At 44.3% G+C, this 18,885-nt stretch overlaps 1 protein-coding gene across 2 annotated transcripts; it reads right to left on the bottom strand.

Annotated features, from left to right (window-relative positions):
• Window positions 1-548: 548 nt before the first annotated feature.
• Window positions 549-15,614, bottom strand: STARD5 (StAR related lipid transfer domain containing 5). 2 transcript variants are annotated; one of them, XM_087704271.1, is made up of 6 exons: window positions 15,435-15,602; window positions 10,263-10,312; window positions 8,712-8,844; window positions 7,553-7,670; window positions 5,200-5,293; window positions 549-2,488 (listed from the first exon to the last, which is right to left on the bottom strand). In XM_087704271.1, exons 1-6 carry the CDS (start codon window positions 15,522-15,524, stop codon window positions 2,344-2,346), a joined length of 630 nt encoding a protein of 209 aa, XP_087560397.1. In that variant the 5' UTR covers window positions 15,525-15,602; the 3' UTR covers window positions 549-2,343. The 2 variants fall into 2 exon arrangements, with proteins under 2 accessions (XP_087560397.1, XP_087560398.1); XM_087704272.1 differs by lacking the exon at window positions 5,200-5,293 and having other exon boundaries at window positions 15,435-15,614.
• Between the last annotated feature and the right edge of the window lie 3,271 nt (window positions 15,615-18,885).

The raw sequence follows: 18,885 nt of genomic DNA, 5'->3' as shown, positions 1-18,885 counted from the left end.
CGTGTTACATTTACTTACAATTATCTCTCTCCCCAGCACCAAAGAGCCGCAAACTTCAACCCAAAAAGAGACAACACCAAGAATGACTTCAGAGCACCCCGTTTTTTTTAATTTCTAATGTATAAAAAGCACATCAGAACAACGTATTATGGTTTAGAAAATATTATTGTCTGAGATCAGTGATCATTTGAGGCAGTTAGGGAGAATTTGTGAAGGCAGAATCCTGGAGCAGACATGTTTCCTTCTTTCTAAGCAGGATCTTCAGTTCAAAACTGGCAGATGTCTGTCTCGGTTTCTTGTTAAACATCGTCTCTGACAACCTGTTCCGTAATCAACCAAAATTTATCACAACTACATTTTTCCTCGTGCTCAAGAGCTTCGTATGCTTGAATGCACAAACATCTCTCTTCCTACTGGAAGGCTTGTAAGTCAGGATTTTTTCCCCCTGCCATGCAGCCGTAATGCAGGCAGGTATTTGTGATTTAGATGATACGGGAGGAGAACATTTGAAAAACAAATGTGGTTTCTTCAGAGTCCTTTTTTTTAAAAATTACTTCGACAGGAAATGCCTTATTGGCTCAAAACAACCAGACCACATGAAAGGAACTCTTGATAGGTACCTGGGTGGAGATGTAAATTCAGGAGCTCAAAGTGATGTTGTCATCATTGCGAAAGATAAAGCAGCGAATGGAGTTTGGCAAACACGCCACATCAAATCTTCTTACTTGTTTTTCTGATTTACAGAGGAACGAAGCCAGAACAGCGAATTATGGTCCAATTCTTTCCTCTTGAGGTGTGGTTACGTTTGAAAGCCTATCTTGCAAAGCGAAACCCAGAGGCGTTCATTTCTTTTCAGAGTTCCAAGCAAGGTCAGACTACAGTAGTGTGAATAAAGTGCTATTTAATTCTAGACCTGGGCTCACGAGCTCTCCGTCTAAATTAAGGAGGAATTCGTGCGCATCCTTTCGATCAGATCCCAGTTCTGAATTCAGCCTCAGGAACTGCTTGTGCAGGGTGGAATGCTACAGGTTCCCCTGAACCGGTAGTAAAAAAAAAAATGCTACCAATTCGGGCGAACTGGTATTTCCAACGATCAGCTGTGCCACGCGATTTATATTAGCTAGAAAGCAGGATTCGCTTTCTAGATAATCTATTTTTAAAAAATAATTTTTATTAAATGTTTTAATCTTTAAAAACAATAGGAAAGACACAGCAAAGAAAAAAAACCACAATCAGACAAAACAAAACACAGAACATACATAACAATATACAGTAATTTTACAGCTTTCTATATTGGCTTCCCTTCTTCGCTTTTATAGTTCTCCCTTCGGCGTTGCCTTCCTCTCACTATAACCTTGTCCTATAATGTAACAAACATAATATTAACACTTATAATAGTATTCATTATTTATATCTCCATACATTTGTATTCTCTATTTTCTGTCTTGGCTTCTGTTTTCTAGCCACTTGTACATTTTATTCCATACTTTACAGAAGTCCGATTCTTCTCTTCCTTTTAGTTCTATTGTCATTTTATCCATTTCTGCTCATTGGAGTATTTTCCTGATTGTAGTTTCATCTGAGGGTGTATCGATTTTTTCCCAGTTTTGTGGGAAGGCAATCCTGGCTGCAGTGAGTATGCGCATGATTATGTATTGAGATTGTTTGTCCATTTTTTGATCCAGTAGTCCTGATAAGAATGCTTCTGGTTTGAGTACTATTTTTTGCTCAGTGATTTCTTCTAACCACTTCCTTTCTAGCTAATCTAAATCGCGTAGCACAGCGGATTCCACCCCACCCCCTTGCTGTTCGCTTACTTTTGTAGGCATGCTTGGTAGCAGGCTCCGCCCACCCATCCGGATGTCATCATGTCCGTTTCCGCATGCACGGAAGGTTCTGAGTGTGTGCGGAGGTGGCGCATGTGCGTGCCCGCTCACATTGCTAGCGAACTGGTACGAAAGGTAAGTTGATTTCACCCCTGCGCTTGTGCCTTTGTGAAGTGCAGTCTCAGTATTATTAATATACAGCCTAGCTAAAGTATGTTTTGAGACTAGAATTGGGGTGGGGAGGTGGGGGAAGGACAGGGAATATAGCTTAAGCTACTAGCAATAGCAATAGCAATAGCAGTTATATACCGCTTCATAGGGCTTTCAGCCCTCTCTAAGCGGTTTACAGAGTCAGCATATTGCCCCCAACAATCCGGGTCCTCATTTTACCCACCTCGGAAGGATGGAAGGCTGAGTCAACCTTGAGCCGGTGAGATTTGAACAGCCGAACTGCAGAACTAGCAGTCAGCTGAAGTAGCCTGCAGTACTGCACTCTAACCACTGCGCCACCTCGACTCTATACTAATGTGACAGCTGCATTAGCCAAGTTCCCGTAAAACCCGGTTATGCTCCTTGGTAAGAAAGATTCGACGATTTTCTGTGGGAGGTTTCCACCTAGATCCGTCTGAAAGAAACTGAGTAGGCGGGTCTTATTTGGATCCCTGCAGAGAAAAACAAGAACGAAAAAAAAAAAGGATCAGAAAGCAATTAAGTAAAAATGCCATAAATCTCCAGTGAGAACCAGTTTGGCACAGTGATTAAAGGTGCCAAAGAAAACGTGAGGAAAACCTAACTTTTAATCCTCCCTTAGGTAGGAAGCCAGCTGTGTGATTCAATCCCAGGAAGAAAGTCCTGGGAAACAACTTCCAAAAATGTTTCTGAGAAAACAGCATGGACTGTCCAAGTAGTTTCCAGGAATCAAGGTTGACTTGGAAATAAAATAAAATAAATAAAATAAAATAAAATAAAAAAGATGTTGAGACATAGGAGAGCAACCAGAATGATTAGGGGACTGGAGACTCAAACATATGAAGAATGGTTGCAGGAACTGGGCATGGCTAGACTAGTGAAGAGAAAGACCAGGGGAGACATGATAGTAATCTTCCAATGTTTGAGGAGTTGCCACAGAGAGGAGGGGGGTCAAGCTATTTTCCAAAGCCCCCAAAGGCCAGGCAAGGAATAATGGATGGAAACTGAAAAAAGGAGAGATTCAACCTAGAAATAAAGAGAAACTTTCTGACAGTGAGAGTAATCAACCCATGGAACAGAAGTTGTCTTCGGAAGTTGTGGGAGCTTCATCACTGGAGGCTTTCAAGAAGAGATTGGACTGCCGTTTGTCAGAAATGGTGTAGGGTCTCCTGCTTGAGCAGGGGGTTGGACTAGATGACCTGTAGATGACAAGGATTACCTGTGTTTTAAGCAGCTTTCTTCATCACTGCCATTTTAACAAATGGGCCATGACAGCTGAATGAATGAACAACCTTCCTCCTGTCTCTCTTTGTGATGGGACCCCAATGTATTCTCAAAATTCTAAAAATGTCCATCCTGGCCTTAGTGAAACAGTTAAAGGCTTAAGAAAGACGACACAGTATTTCTTTTCCCAATGCCTCCTTTTCATATTTATGAATAGAATAGAATAACAGAGTTGGAAGGGACCTTGGAGGTATTCTAGTCCAAACCCCCCCCCAACCCCCTCCCCCTCCGCTTAGGCAGGAAACCCTACACCACTTCAGACAAATGGTTATCTTCTTAAAAACTTCCAGTGTTGGAGCATTCACAACTTCTCGAGCCAAGTTGTTCCACTGGTTAATTGTTCTGTCAGGAAATTTCTCCTCCGTTCTAAGTTGCTTCTCTCCTTGATTAGTTTCCATCTATTGCTTCTTGTCCTGCCTTCAGGTGCTTTGGAGAATAGCTTGACTCCCTCTTCTTTGTGGCAGCCCCTGAGATACCGGAAGACTGTTATCATGTCTCCCCTGGTCCTTCTTTTCATTAAACTAGACATGCCCAGTTCCTGCAACCGTTCTCCAGTCCCTAATCATTTTCGTTGCTCTTCTCTACACTCATTCTAGAGTCTTAACATCTTTTTACATTGAATATTTATATACATTATATATTTCTACAACTTCCACATGCCAAGGACCAAACCTAGCTTAAGTTGTTTTATTCCATAATTGGACATGCTAATGCAATGTGCTTGATGTTGTCCTCATGCTAATGGCATAACTTGACACATGCATCAAATGTGTTTATTACTTTGTAATCGCTGGATTGCATGATAGTGTTAATCACATGCATACTATCCAGATAGGAGGCACCCTCAAGACATTTTACACACTATTCCTCTTCCTCCTCAGTTTATTTTCTTTTCATCTCTTAGTTGGCATGTTTCCACACTATTAGAACATCATCTTCAAGAAGACGCAAAATATATTTTGGAGGAGGTGACATCCATAATTCATTTCCCAAACAGATCAAGCTCAGCAATGTAAGTTGGTAATAAACTCATATAAATAGATAAACAGAGTTAGAAGGGACTTTGGAGGTCATCTAGTCCAACCCCCTCCCCAAGCAGGAGACCCTACACCTTTTCTGACAGATGGCAGTCCAGTCTCTTTTTGAAAGGCTCCGGTGATGAAGCTCCCACAACTTCCGAAGGCAACTTCTGTTCCATGCGTTGATTGCCCTCACTGACAGAAAGTTCCTTCTTGTTTCTAAGTTGAATCTCTCCTTGGTCAGTTTCCATCCATTATTCCTTGTTTGGCTTTCAGGTGCCTTGGAAAATAGCTTGACCCCCTCCTCTCTGTGGCAGCCCCTCAAATATTGGAAGACTGCTCTCCTGTCTCCCCTGGTCCTTCTCTTCACGAGACTAGCCATGTCCAGTTCCTAAAACCACTATATATGAAACAGTTGCCCAAGTGGCTTTTAATGCAAAGAATATAATCTACACATTCCTTTCTTATTTGTTTGTCAGATTTATCCAGCTGCCCATCTCAGATTGTGACTCTTGATGGCAAACGACAAAACAAACAAAATTAAACAACTCTTCAATTTACCCACGTTAATCCAGCCACTTCCTGTATAAAAACCACACCCCTTAAACTTCCTGGCAGATGTTCAGTTAGGGTGTTGCGTAAGCTCTAATTTGGCAACAACAGCAACAGATGTGTAAAACCCTTGAGCATTCTTGGCCTACAGCAGTGTTTCTCAACCTTGGCAACTTGAAGATGTCCGGACTTCAACTCCCAGAATTCCCCAGCCAGCGAATGCTGGCTGGGAAATTCTGGGAGTTGAAGTCCGGACATCTTCAAGTTGCCAAGGTTGAGAAACACTGGCCTACAGGGATGGTCACATCAAATATTCCCACACATCTTACCCTGGAACAGGAATGAGAAAACAGCCACAGGGGAAATTCAGGCCTCTCACGTAATTTGGTTGAGGTGGACTGAGGGGATGTTCCACATTGGTTGCTGTGTGGGAGGAACATTAAAGATTAAAATCGAGATTATTTTTGTTTATCAAAATTGGAATTCATTAGTGACAGGAAGAGCATTTATTAGGCAGCCACAACATCACAACAACTATTTTACACCAATCAGAGTTTCTTCTCAGACTGGGTTGAATGCCTGCTTTTTCCGATCGAAACCAAGAAACATTTCTAATAAAGTAAATCCAGCTTGGGGGGGGGGGTGAGTGTGTAGGAGGGTATCAGACAGAGGTGGGTTCCTACCAGTTCGCACCTATTCAGTAGAACCGGTTTGTCAAATCTACCAAACCGGTTAGAAGAGGTGCCACCAGTGGACCCGGAATCATATTCTTTTGCATGCCAGTGCTGTGTGTGAGGTAATTTAAGGTGGTTCTGACAAGTGTCGTCGGCATCTTCATATCCGGTCACATGGGCGGCAAGCCACTCCCATCCGGTCACATGGGCGACAAGCCACTCCCATCCAGTCACATGGGCAGCAAGCCACTCCCACAAAGGAGGCCACACCCACAGAGTAGGTTCGAACAATTTTTGAAACCCACCACTGGTATCAGAGGTGGGTTCCTACCAGTTCGGACCAGTTTGGCCAAGTAAGTAGTAACTCGGCCTACCACGTCCCCGAACCGATTCTATTGGCCGCGGCGCCATCTTGATTTTCGGTTCTGCCTATGCACAGAACAATCCCCATTGCAAAAAATGTAATTTTTTCCCCTTTTCTAATGTTGTGCGCATGCACAGACCATTTTAGGTTCAAATGTGCACACGTGAGGAGTGCGTGTCTGACGTGTGTGCGAAGCGTGCGTGCAAAACTTTTTGCACGCTGAGCCGGCAGTAATGCCGACAGCAACCCGCCTCTGGAGGGTATCCCTACAAAGTATTGCCCTACTTCAGGGCTGCCAAACTTGCGGCCCGCGGGCCAGATGTGTCATGTGTTGGCCATGGCTATGCCCAGTTTAGCAAAGGAGGAGAAAAAGTTGTGATACGTCATGTGATGCCGCTACGACGATGCGAGTTTGACACCCCGGCCTTACTTATTTTATTTATTAAATTTATAGGCTGTTCATCTCACTATTAGTGACTTCAGTGAACTTGTGGAAGTTCCCTGAAGACAAGTGAAGGCACTTGTATTGCGACATCATCTACGCCTGAATCTGATGTCGTCATATATCAACTTATATGATTTGTATCATGTGTGTAATGATGCGTGCAATGATGGGGGGGGCACAGGGAACACACGCAAACACCCAGGGTCTATCAGACACTTATTCGTCTCTGTGACTGATTCTCATTGCCACGGCCTGCCTGTTCATTTCCCCTCCCAAAGTGAGGACAAGCAGAAAGAGAGGAAAAATGACCACAGTTTGGTTGCAGCTTGCAGCCTTGGGAAGGGGGATTTTAATTGTCACATTGGTCACTCGACAACAGCATTGTTGTTAGTTGCAAAGTCGTGTCCGACCCATCGCAACCCCATGGACAATGTTCCTCCAGGCCAGTGGTGGGATTCAAATGATTTAACAACTGGTTCTCTGCCCTAATGAGCAGCTGGGTAGGCGTGGCTCAGTGGTCATGTGACCATGTGGGCGTGGCCAACTCAACGTCATTCACATCGATGGGTGCTTTGCCTTCGCTGTTGCAATGGAATAAGGGTTAACCGGAGAGGCAGTTTCTGTAAGCAGGGCAATAAAGATGAGGCTGGAAACAACACCAGAATGTTTCCTTTCTGCCTTCCTTACAGGATTTGCCCTGTACAGTGGAAAAAACCAAAAGGAGATTTCTTCCAACAACCAGTTCTCCAAACTGCTTAGAAAATTAACAACTGGTTCTCCCGAATAGGTGCGACCTGGCTGAATCCCACCACTGCTCCAGGCCTTCCTGTCCTCTACCATCCTCTGGAGTCCATTCCAGCTCACCCCTACTGCTTCGGTGACTCCATCCAGCCACCTCATTCTCTGCCGTCCCCTTCTTCTTTTGCCCTCCATCTTTCCCAGCCTTAGGCTCTTCTCCAGTGAGTCTTCCCTTCCCATTAGGTGGCCAAAGTCTTTGAGACAACAGCAGAGGAATCAAATATAACTTTGGTGACAAAAGCTATCTTGGCTTACAGATCTCTGCAAGAGAAGATTCCAATGGTCTTGGGTTGCTTTTTTCCATTCACTGATGGTCACAGTTGAATGGCCACATTGGCTGTCAACCTGTAGGACATCCCCAAGAAAACCAGTGTCCCGAAGGTTCTTTGGACCAAGCTTACCGGCAGTCATTTTTGAGCCATCCTCATTCTCTTGGATCAGGACCACATCTAAGAACTCTCTTGGAGAGATCATATTCATGAAAGCCGAGTGGGTAGTCGTTCTCAGGACACAAACCTTCTGAAATTGCACAGAAAGGTGGCAAAGACGTTTAAGACTCATCTCTTTCCAATGGCAAAGCCAACAGTATACTACTACACAATAGAAGTTTAACTAAAGTTAACCAAGAATGGTACCCGTATGTCATGGCATCCAACCCATCACACATCGTGGTACATATAAACATAGACTGGATTTTAAGGGGGCCTGGATGGTCATAAATATCACAAATTTTGCAACTGTATAAAAAAGGGCTGAGTCAGAAACCAAAGGGTTTTTTCCCCTTTCCTTTCCTTTCCCTTCCTTCCTTTCTTAATTTTGCTTACCCAACCCGTGTGTTTGCAGCAGAGGTGGGTTCCTACCAGTTCGCACCTATTTGGTAGAACCGGTTCGTCAAATCTACTGAACCAGTTAGAAGAGGTTCCACCAGTGGACCCGGAAAGCCGGCCACACCTACAGAAGAGGTTCCAAAATTTTTTGAAACCCACCACTGGTCCTTGGATATGATTATTCTACACTATCATGCTCCTATTTCTAAAACTCAGTGCCTCTGTGAAAGGTAAGGATGACTACTGTGTTTGTGGTGCAATCAGAACATTGTGTGTGTTGAAGTTGTTTTAACGCAAACCAAAGATGCCTTTTAAAAAACAAGTTTACATCATATTCTTATGCAGGCCAGTGCTGTGTGTGAGGTAATTTAAGGTGGTTCTGACAAGTGTCATCGGCATCTTCATATCCGGTCACATGGGTAGCAAGCCACTCCCATCCGGTCACATGGGTGGCAAGCCACTCCCACAAAGTAGGCCACACCCACAGAGTAGGTTCCAACAATTTTTGAAACCCACCACTGGTTTGCAGTCTCAATGTCAGTAGAGGCAGCCATCACAGTTTTAGCACAGTACAACCAGACATCAAGGATTCCACCATTCCCCATATCCCAAAACATAATGGGAATTCCTTCTCTTTCCAATTACGGTACCCTACAATAGCCAATGCTGGTTCCCAATAGGCCTTTCTTTCCTAGCTGTTTCTGGCCATAAAGTAAAGACATGTTATACTTACATTGTTTATGGATTCAATCACTACTGTTTTATCCACATTGTCATCCCATTTTTCTCTAAGTCCACCCGTCTCTGGCTTTACACATTTAAACACGTCCTCTGGTTTTGCAGCTAAAACTCCTTCTGCTCTGTATCTTTGGAGGGAAGGAGGAAGAATGAGAGAAAGTCTTAATGAAGTAGAAGGGGGCTATTCCAGTCAAATTGCATTTTGAGTGTCCTTAATAAATTAATAATTTAAAAATTAATTTTTAAATGCTTTTATTCTGCTGTCAGCCGCCCAGAGTCCCAATGGGAGTGGGTGGCATACAAATTTTATTGAAGTAAAGTAAAGTAAATTAATAAGGGACACGGTGGCTCAGTGGCTAAGATGCTGAGCTTGTTGATCAGAAAGATCGGCAGTTCGAATCCCTAACTCCCGTGACTTGTCCCAGCTTCTGCCAACCTAGCAGTTTGCAAGCATGTTAAAAATGCAAGTAGAAAAATAAGAACCCCCTTTGGTGGGAAGGTAACAGCGTTTTATGCACCTTCGGCGTTTAGTCATGCCGACCACATGACCACAGAGACGTCTTTGGACAGCGTTGGCTCTTCGGCTTTGAAATGGAGATGAACACCACCCCCTAGAGTCAGGAACGACTAGCACATATGTTCGAGGGAAATCTTTACCTTTTAGATAAATGAATATCCTTAATAATGGAGTCAGTTAAGATGTTGGTCTAGAAACTGGGAGAGTGTGAGTTCTAGTGCCACCTTGGGCACGGAAAACACTGGCTGACTTTGGGCCACTTACTTTCTCTCAGCCCAACTCAATTCACAGGGTGGTGGGGAAGAGAGAAGGAGAAAGGCATGGCAGGTACATTCACTGCTTCGAATTACATACCAAGTAAGAAAGGTGGGATAAAATTCAAATGAAATAAATAAAAATGAGTGAACATACCTCTGCCTGTAATAAACTAGCATTCCAATCATTTCCCTGCTTTTTAAATTGCAAGAAAAACGTGTTTGTTTTATACAGGACACTGAAGAAAGTAGCAACCTCACCCAGCAAAATGCTCCGTTACTTTAAGAAATACACATTGCAGTTCTTTTATTTCATGGAAATTAAGCTTTCTAAGGATGGTGCGTTTCTATATCTTTGGGATAAGTCATGTTTTGTAAGATCAGCTATTTATAACTGTATGACGTGGCAAATCAGTTTGCATCATACCTTATATTACCCAATATTATTCTTTATCATGAAGTTTAGAACTTTTTTCTCCCAAAAAAACAACAACCCTAAAATAAATAAAAGCCTATGATTGGTATGTATGGAAAGCTTATTTACTTGCACATTTACTTGATTAGAAGTTTATTTTATTTTCTTCCATTACTGGAACCTTCCCCTGTTTGTGCTTCATCTCCCAGCTACTGACTACATTATTCACATTTTAAAAGCACAGAACTAAAATTAGCAATAAATAAGACAGAAGGGGCATCTTAAGAGATCAATTTATCCCCCTACCTCCCCCCCCCGAATTCTACCTAAATGTCGCTTTGCTTCTGGGATTTTACTTACATGTTTCCACGAAATACATTTGAAGGTCTCCAAGATATTGTGACATTATTCTAGAAAGACATTTAAAAATAAAATCAGATATAAACAGCTGCATTATTGTTGCACGCTGAAACTGAATGAGGTTTTATTCAAGCTTAATGGTTTTTGAATACGTTACGAATACATTTTCAGGAAGTAATGCTAAGAGACTTAAACAACAGCCAATACCCACGAGGCTGTCTCGTGTCAAATAAAAATGAATAAATTTGCTTAAAGCAACTAGATTTTTCATTAGCCATAACTAATTTCCCCATTGCTTTCAATAAGGTAAAGGTTCCCCTCGCACATATGTGCTAGTCATTCCTGACTCTAGGGGGCGGTGCTCATCTCTGTTTCAAAGCCAAAGTGCCAGCGTTGTCCGAAGACGTCTCCGTGGTCATGTGGCCGACATGACTAAACACCGAAGGAGCACGGAGCACTGTTCCCTTCCCACCAAAGGTGGTTCCTATTTTTCTACTTGCATTTTTATGTGCTTTCGAACTGCTAGGTTGGCAGAAGCTGGGACAAGTAACGGGAGTTGACTCCGTTACGCGGCACTAGGGATTCGAACCGCCGAACTGCCGACCTTTCAATCGACAAGCTCAGCATCTTCGCCACTGAGCCGCCACGTCCCTTGTAGACCTTCTTTAAACATGATGTAATTCTGGATTCGGCTCAACTGTTTCTGTTGAAACCGAAAGGCGCTGAGGAGGTAATCGCTGACTTCCAACTACATTTGAACCCAATATTCCTGTTGCTACCAAGGCAGTAGTTAAGTGAGTTTGGCCCCATTATATGCCCTTTCCTGCCACAGTTGTTAAGTGAATCGCTGCCTTCCCCGTCAACCGCGTCAGAAAGTTGCGAAAGATGATCACATGACCCCAGGACATTGCAACTGTTTATGAATGCATGGCGGTTGGCAAGCATTCGGTTTTTGATTATGTGACTACGGGGATTCTACAATAGTCGTAAGTGTGGAGATCAATCGTTAAAAAAACCCACTTTTTTTCAGAGCCCTTGTAAACTTCAAATCATCCTTGAACGAAGGGTGTTAAGAGAGAACTCCTCTCGCACTATTTGTGGATTTCAATATAAAATAGTGACACAGCTTGGGCCAGTCATGCTGTCTTAGGCCAAGATAACTCACAGGGCTTTCGTTGTGTGGAAAATAGGAGGAGGAAGGAGTATTATCTGTGTTTGCCACCTCAAATTACTTACAGAGTGGAGTAAAAATCTAATATAATACTAATACTAGGAGGAGGAGGAGGAGGAGGAGGAGGAGGAGGAGGAGGAGGAGGGAGTATTATCTGTGTTTGCCACCTCAAATTACTTACAGAGTGGAGTAAAAATCTAATATAATACTAATACTAGGAGGAGGAGGAGGAGGAGGAGGAAGAAGAAGGAGGAAGAAAGGAAGGAAGGAAGGAAGGAGGAGGAGGAGGAAGGAAGGAAGGAAGGAAGGAAGGAAGGAAGGAGGAGGAGGAGGAGGAAGAGGAGACCTCAAGTTCTAATTCTGCCTTAGGCCCCAAAGCATCTGGATGACATTGGGCCAATCCCTTTCTATCAGCCCTATAAAGGAGGCAACGGCAAGCTACCTCTGGGGGAAAAAAAACCTTGCCAAGAAAATTGCAGGGACCCGTCCAGGCAGTTGCCTAGAGTCAAAAACCAATTTGGGCACTCAGGCACAAACAACGTAAAGATAAAAACAATAAATAACAACTCCCATAAATCGTTTCGATGGCCTTGCGATGCTTATCGAGGACCATAAAAGTGTAAGGGGGTATGCAACTCCACAAAGTCCTATTCTGACTATTCGGGGGGGGGGGGGGGGGAGGAACTAGCATTGAAATGATGACTTCTGTTATTTCTTATCAGAAATAACATTATATTGCATTTCATGGTTCAAAAGTTTTGTTTCTTTTAAAACAAACATTTCATCATTCCTCAATCAGTAAAACATCGAAGTTCAATTTTTTGTATGCCCCTCCCTTCCTCCAAACCCCCAACCCCCCTCCTCCTCCACCACCACCCCGACTTCCCAAAACCCGTACACGGTATGGATTTTTAACAAACACAGTCTAAAATCTATTGAGAAAAAAGAAACAAAGAAATTAATGACATCTCTACATTGACCTTAGCTTCTTCTTGCTGAGCTAACTTTAAACAATTGAAATCATTTCTGATCTTAAGCATAGGCTAACTGGAATTTCTTGGTCCCGTATTTATTTTGTATATAGTCAATCCATTATATTGCCGATGTGGCACAGTGGTTAGGGTACAGTACTGCAGGCCACTTCAGCTGACTGTTATCTGACTTATCTGCTCAAGGTTGACTCAGCCTTCCATCCTTTCGAGGTGGGTGAAATGAGGACCCAGACTGTGGGGGCGATATGCTGACTCTGTAAACCGCTTAGAGAGGGCTGAAAGCCCTATGAAGCGGTATATAAGTCTAACTGCTATTGCTATTGCATTTCAGAAGTCTCTCCCCCTACTTCCCAACAACCAGTATTGTGTTTTGATAAGTCCTTACGTGCATCAATAACAGCCTGGGGATGGTTTTCCCCCCCACCATCTCTTCTTGATGGAGAACTCTCTTAATGGAGTTAGGAGCCAAGGTGGCGCAGTGTTAAATGCAGCACTGCAGGCTACTGCTAGATCAGCAGGTCAGCGGTTCAAATCTCACCGGCTCAGGGTTGACTCAGCCTTCCATCCTTTCGAGGTGGGTAAAATGAGGACCCAGATTGTTGGGGGCAATATGCTGACTCTCTGTAAACCGCTTAGAGAGGCCTGAAAGGCCTATGAAGCGGTATATAAGTCTACTGCTATTGCTATTGCTATTGCTATTCTTCCCTTCCAAGATGTGAAGTAGCTATTATGCTACTGGGTTCCTTGGCAACTTGGCAAAAAGGAAGATGGAGGGAAATGTTGTGGCCCACCAGCAGATCTGGCAACAGAGTCGGTCAGTGAGGAGGTTAGGGAGGAACATGAGCCAGTCCTGGAGTCTGGGGAAGGCTCTGATGAGGGCTCTGCCTTGAAGACAGAGTTGGGACCAGGGCCGTATGCCACTTGTCAGCTGCCTTCAGAGTCAGACATCAGTGGGGTAGAAGAACAGCTGGATTCCCAGTGTGTGCATGCACAGAGCTGCCAGGAGAAGGGAACAGCTAAGGAACAAGGACCGACTCAGGAGTGAAGCCACAGGTGGACGGTGAATAGGGAATAAAGAGGAGCAAAAGGGGAATGGAGTTTGCAGGAGGCAATTCGTTCAATTCATTAGGGTGAAGATCCGTTCCTGACCTATTGCCACGTATTGCCTGATACAGTGTGACATTTGAAAGGTATTGACCTGGCAGCTCTCCAAGCCTGATAAAGATCTGTAGGTGTGAAATCTCTTGAAAGATTTTTGGCCGGGATTTTGCTGGACAGGAATTCACTTTAAGCTAAATAAAAGGGGTTTTATCGGGATAAGGAGTTGGCTTTGTGCTTTTGGGAAGCCTAGGTCAGAACAAATGGGTCCCTTTCCCAAGCCTTGCAGATGGGAAAAATAAAGGCAGCTCTTCAGGGGTTTCCTCCTCACCATTCCTATGCCCCCAAATTATGCTTAAAACTTTTTTCTCTAGTTGTCACATCTTGGATGGAGCAATTCTATGACAGTCTCTTTCTGAAAAGAGTCTATGTTTTACTAACATAACCCCTCAATCTTCCCTTTGGGTTTACGAAATATCTAATTGGATTTGCACATCATCAAGTTTCTTTTGAGCCTGCTTGATTCCTGGTAACTTCCTGGACATATCCCTGTGGCGGGAATTGTCGGGCAAACAATTCCACAAGCTCCCAAAACGGGAGAGCTGTTTGTTAAAGCAGTGTTTTTCAACCTTTTTTGTGCAAAGGCACACTTTTTTCATGAAAAAAATCACGAGGCACACCACCATTAGAAAATGTTTAAAAAATTTAACTCTGTGCCTATATTGACTATATATAAAGTGTTTTTCCCACGGCACACCTTACACTATGTCAGGGCACACTAGTGTGCCGTGGCACAGTGGTTGAAAAACACTGTGTTAAAGGACAATCTAGACCAGTGTTTCTCAACCTTGGCAACTTGAAGATGTCCGGACTTCAACTCCCAGAATTCCCCAGCCAGCGAATGCTGGCTGGGGAATTCTGGGAGTTGAAATCCGGACATCTTCAAGTTGCCAAGGTTGAGAAACACTGGTCTAGACTCTTTAAAGTAAATGAAACTCCGGCTGGCTAGAAATATGTCTACTGTGGACCTTAACCCCATTCCTAAGAGGTCCTTAAAAGGGGGCGTATATAAGCGCCTGCCTACCGTCCCTCTCCTGCTGTCCCCATTTATCTGTATTGACTTGCTTTGTTCCTGTTTTATGTTTATACTTCTTACCTTGTACGTATTTGACAAACAAAGAAATAACATAATTTTATGTTATGTTATGAGCCAAGGTGGCGCAGTGGTTAAATGCAGCACTGCAGGCTACTGCTAGATCAGCAGTTCAGCGGTTCAAATCTCACCGGCTCAGGGTTGACTCAGCCTTCCATCCTTCCGAGGTGGGTAAAATGAGGACCCAGATTGTTGGGGGCAATATGCTGACTCTCTGTAAACCGCTTAGAGAGGGCTGAAAGCCCTATGAAGCGGTATATAAGTCTACTGCTATTGCTATATTGCTATAATTAAAATACGCCTTTCAAATCTGACGGGGAAATATTTTCCCAGGTGCCGCGGAAGCCAGAAAGGGAACGCTGGATCCCTTCGGATCGCAGGGCAGGTAAACGGGAGTTTTGGTTTTTTAAAAACTTCTCCCCTGAGCGAAAACAGGTTCTCCCCGCCAATTAAAAATAAATAAATCTAGCAAAACCAGCAGAGGAAGAGGAAGAGATAGTTTTCCGCTTCCCGGGAGATGTCGTTGATTTGGAGAGCGAGGTGGGAGGCACGTGAAACGAAGAATGTTTAATAATAAATGAATAAACTGTGATCTTTGCAGGCTGGAGCGCTTCCCACCACGGATCTCCTCTTGTGGTGCAGAGTGAGCTCGCCAGCTCCGGATCTCCCCCTTCTTAGCCTCAACACACCCTCAGAGGAGAAAATCGGGGGGTCCTGGGTGTTGTGTCCCCCCTCCACACACACCACCCCCAGCTTACCGCTCGCTTATAGCCGCTCCAACCACTGGGGTCTTTCTGGTAGGTCTCCATGTGTTGGGCGGCCCATTGAGCAGCTTGCTGGTACTCCATGGCGAGAGGTGGTGACGCTTTCCCGGCTGGACTAGGAATGGCTGGTGGTGGTGGAGGAGGAGGAAGAGACGGGAAAGGATCTGCTGAGATCAGCCCAGAAAAGAGGCCAGCCTCCTTCTGGAACCGCGCCATCCTCGCACGGAGGAATCCGCGCGGCGCCGCCTCCTCCTGCTTCTCCCAACACGCGCCCTCGGGGAAGGATCGTGAGAATGGAGGATTCGGGTTTGGGGAATGGCCCGACCCCCTAAGGGCGAGAACTCCTGCCTATCGGTTGCACTGGTGCTGATTTATATACCCGCCCTCAAACTTGGGGTTTTGAGTGGCTCCTGGGGCGATGGATGGAGCAGGAGGCAGCCCTTGCGTGTTGCGATTTTGGTTTCACAACAACTTTGCAAGGTGGGATAGGGAGGAAGAGACTTTGGAAAAAGTGGAAAGAAAAGAATGATTAAAAGCCTGAAGGCAAAAACATACGAAAAACAGTGGCAGGAATTGGGCATGGCCACTCTAGGGGGGACATTGTACCAGTGTTCCAGTATTTGAGGGGCTGCCACAAAGAAGAGGGGGGGGCGGGTGTCAACCTGTTTCCCAAAATACCAGAAGGCAAGACAAGAAACAATGGATGGAGATTAATCAAGGAGAGGAGCAACTTGGAATTAAGGAGAAACCTCCTAACAGTGAGGGCAATTAACCAGTGGAACAACTTGCCTCCAGAAGTTGTGGGTGCCTCATCACTGGGGATTTTTAAGAAGAGACTGGATAAGAGTCACTTGTCTGGAATGTTTTGGGGTGTCCTGTTTGAGTAGGGGATTGGACTAGAGGACCTCCAAGGTCCCTTTCAGCTTTATTCGGAGGGATGGGATGGGATGGGATGGGATGGATGGATGGATTCCCCCATCCTGCCCCAGAGGCCTTTCAAGACTGCACCCCCCCCCCCAAAAAAAAATATTTTTTATTCCAGCTCCCATCCTTGTGGATCCCAAAACTTGTTTTCTGTTCATGGGCAGGTTTTTTTTTTAAAGATTTCAGTCCAGAGGACTAGATTTCTGAATCTATTGGGTGAATGTGCATTGTGCATTTGAAAGAGGCCAAAGTCATTTGGGGCTAAAACCAAATTAACCAGGAGCAGAGCCTGGTTAATTGTAATGGTGGAAAGCTTTCCAAGAGTCTTAAGACTTTGAAGACTGAACAATCAAACGAAAAATGATCATATTGCATTTTTTGCCATTCTGCCTTCTTGGACAGATGGTCAAATGTTGGCAATTAGGTATGAAGGAAAAACACTCTGCACTTGCTCAAGGACTGCCTAGACAGAAATGAAGGGGCAAGGAAAAGAAAATATCATTTCTATGTGCCAAAGCTTAACAATATCACAGCTTATTATCAACCATGGTTTGTAACATCAGGAAAAAACTAATGTGGTTTTTCTGGTCAAGCTGAACTTAAAAAAAGGAGTTCTTTGTGAAAGTGAGCCTTAAATGATAGAAATTTTCCATGGAAGTGGGAAGAATAGGTCCTGGATTCAGTTCAGAAGTAAAACAAATGACCCTTTAAATGAATATGGCTGTTTTTATAATGCGGTTCTAAGCTGCTTTGAGGGTCGCAGTGGCTAAGGTGCTGAGCTTGTCGACCAGAAAGGTCAGCAGTTTGGCGGTTCAAATCCCTAGCGCCATGTAACTGAGTGAGCTCCCATCACTTGTCCCAGCTTCTGCTAACCTAGCAGTTCGAAAGCCCGTAAAAATGCAAGCAGAAAAATAGGAACCATCTTTGGTGGGGAGGTAACAATGTTCTGTGGGCCGTTGGCATTTAGTCATGCCAGCCACATGATGACAGAGACATCTTCGGACAGCGCTGGCTCTTCGGCTTTGAAACGGAGATGAGCACAGCCCCCTAGATTCTGGAATAATTAGCACATATGTGCAAGGGAAACTTTTACCTTTACCTAAACTGCATTATTCCAGCAATACAAAACAACAGTGATTTTTTTTTTTAAGCAAAATGTCTGCAGATGCCCTCAATGCTTCAGGACAAAAAGTGGCTTTAACCATGTTTCCATCTTTAACGGTTTATTTGTTTTCCTCTTGTGGGAAATCGGATGGAAATAGAAGCTAAAAACCTCTATTACAATGAGATTTGGGGCAGGTGGGAAAACCAGCAACATTGTTTTTGGTTAATAGTATTGTTAAATTAATTGCTCAGTGGTTAAGTGTGCCGGAAATCAGGAGACAGTGAATGCTATTTCTGATTTAGGCACGAAAGCTGTTTGGGCCAGTCACTCTCTTTCAGCCCAACCCACCTCACAGGGCTGTTGTCAAGAAAATATGTGCAGAAGGAATATTAGGTCCGTTCGCTGCCTTGAGTTACTTACAAACTAAGAAATTCGGAGACTTCAGCTTGTCCAGAATGCAGCCGCGCGAGCGATCGTGGGTGTACCTCGGTTCACCCACGTAACACCTATCCTCCACGAGCTGCACTGGCTGCCTATTGGTCTCCGGATACGCTTCAAGGCGCTAGTCGTCACTTATAAAGCCCTTCATGGTATTGGACCTGGGTACTTGAGAGACCGCCTGCTGCCAATTACCTCCACTAGACCGATTAGATCCCACAGATTAGGCCTCCTCCGAATTCCATCCGCCGGCCAGTGTCGACTGGCAACTACCCGGAGGGGAGCCTTCTCTGTGGCTGCTCCGACCCTCTGGAACGAACTCCCCCTGGAGATTCGAACCCTCACCACCCTCCAGGCCTTCCGCAAAGCCCTCAAAACCTGGCTGTTCCGACAGGCCTGGGGTTAAAGAGCTGTTGCCCCCGTCTCGAATGGTATGACTGTTGTGAGTTTTAAATTGTATATTGTTATGTTTGTTTTTTAAATTTTCCCCGCCCGGTTCGAGTTGTGAGCCGCCCTGAGTCCCCCTTCGGGGGAAAAGGGCAGCATACAAATACAATAAACTGAACTGAACTGAACTGAACTGACGAGAGAAAAATCTAATCGATAAATCAATCAGAGTTGTTCTTTCTACCATATGCAAACTGTTGCTAGTTAATATTTTATTGAACACCTGGAGTGAGCAGAGTAATTGAACTGAACAGAGGCCGCCGCCCCTGTTCTGGTGAGCTGGCCTGCTATTGCCAGAATCCATTACTTAAATACACCAAGATTCATAGCCTGGGATCAGTTTGTTCTCTATGCTTGTTAATGATTTTAAAGGGTCATTGATTGCAGTATAACGATAGAGCGAGGATAATTCAGCCAAGAATAAGCAAATAGGGAGGATGTTACAGGAGCGGAGCTAGCCCAACATTCGTCCTTAAGGGGAATGTAGCAATGCTTACGCAAAGCAGAAGCATTTGGGGGGTACCCGACAGA

This window comes from Thamnophis sirtalis, unplaced genomic scaffold (assembly GCF_051295495.1).
Source record: "Thamnophis sirtalis isolate CommonGarterSnake01/CBP01778 unplaced genomic scaffold, rThaSir2_p1.2 scaffold_2, whole genome shotgun sequence".
NCBI classification, from domain to species: Eukaryota; Metazoa; Chordata; class Lepidosauria; order Squamata; family Natricidae; genus Thamnophis; species Thamnophis sirtalis.
The sequence above is the reverse complement of the archived record's forward strand: the minus strand, read 5'-3'. Positions and strand labels throughout refer to the sequence as shown.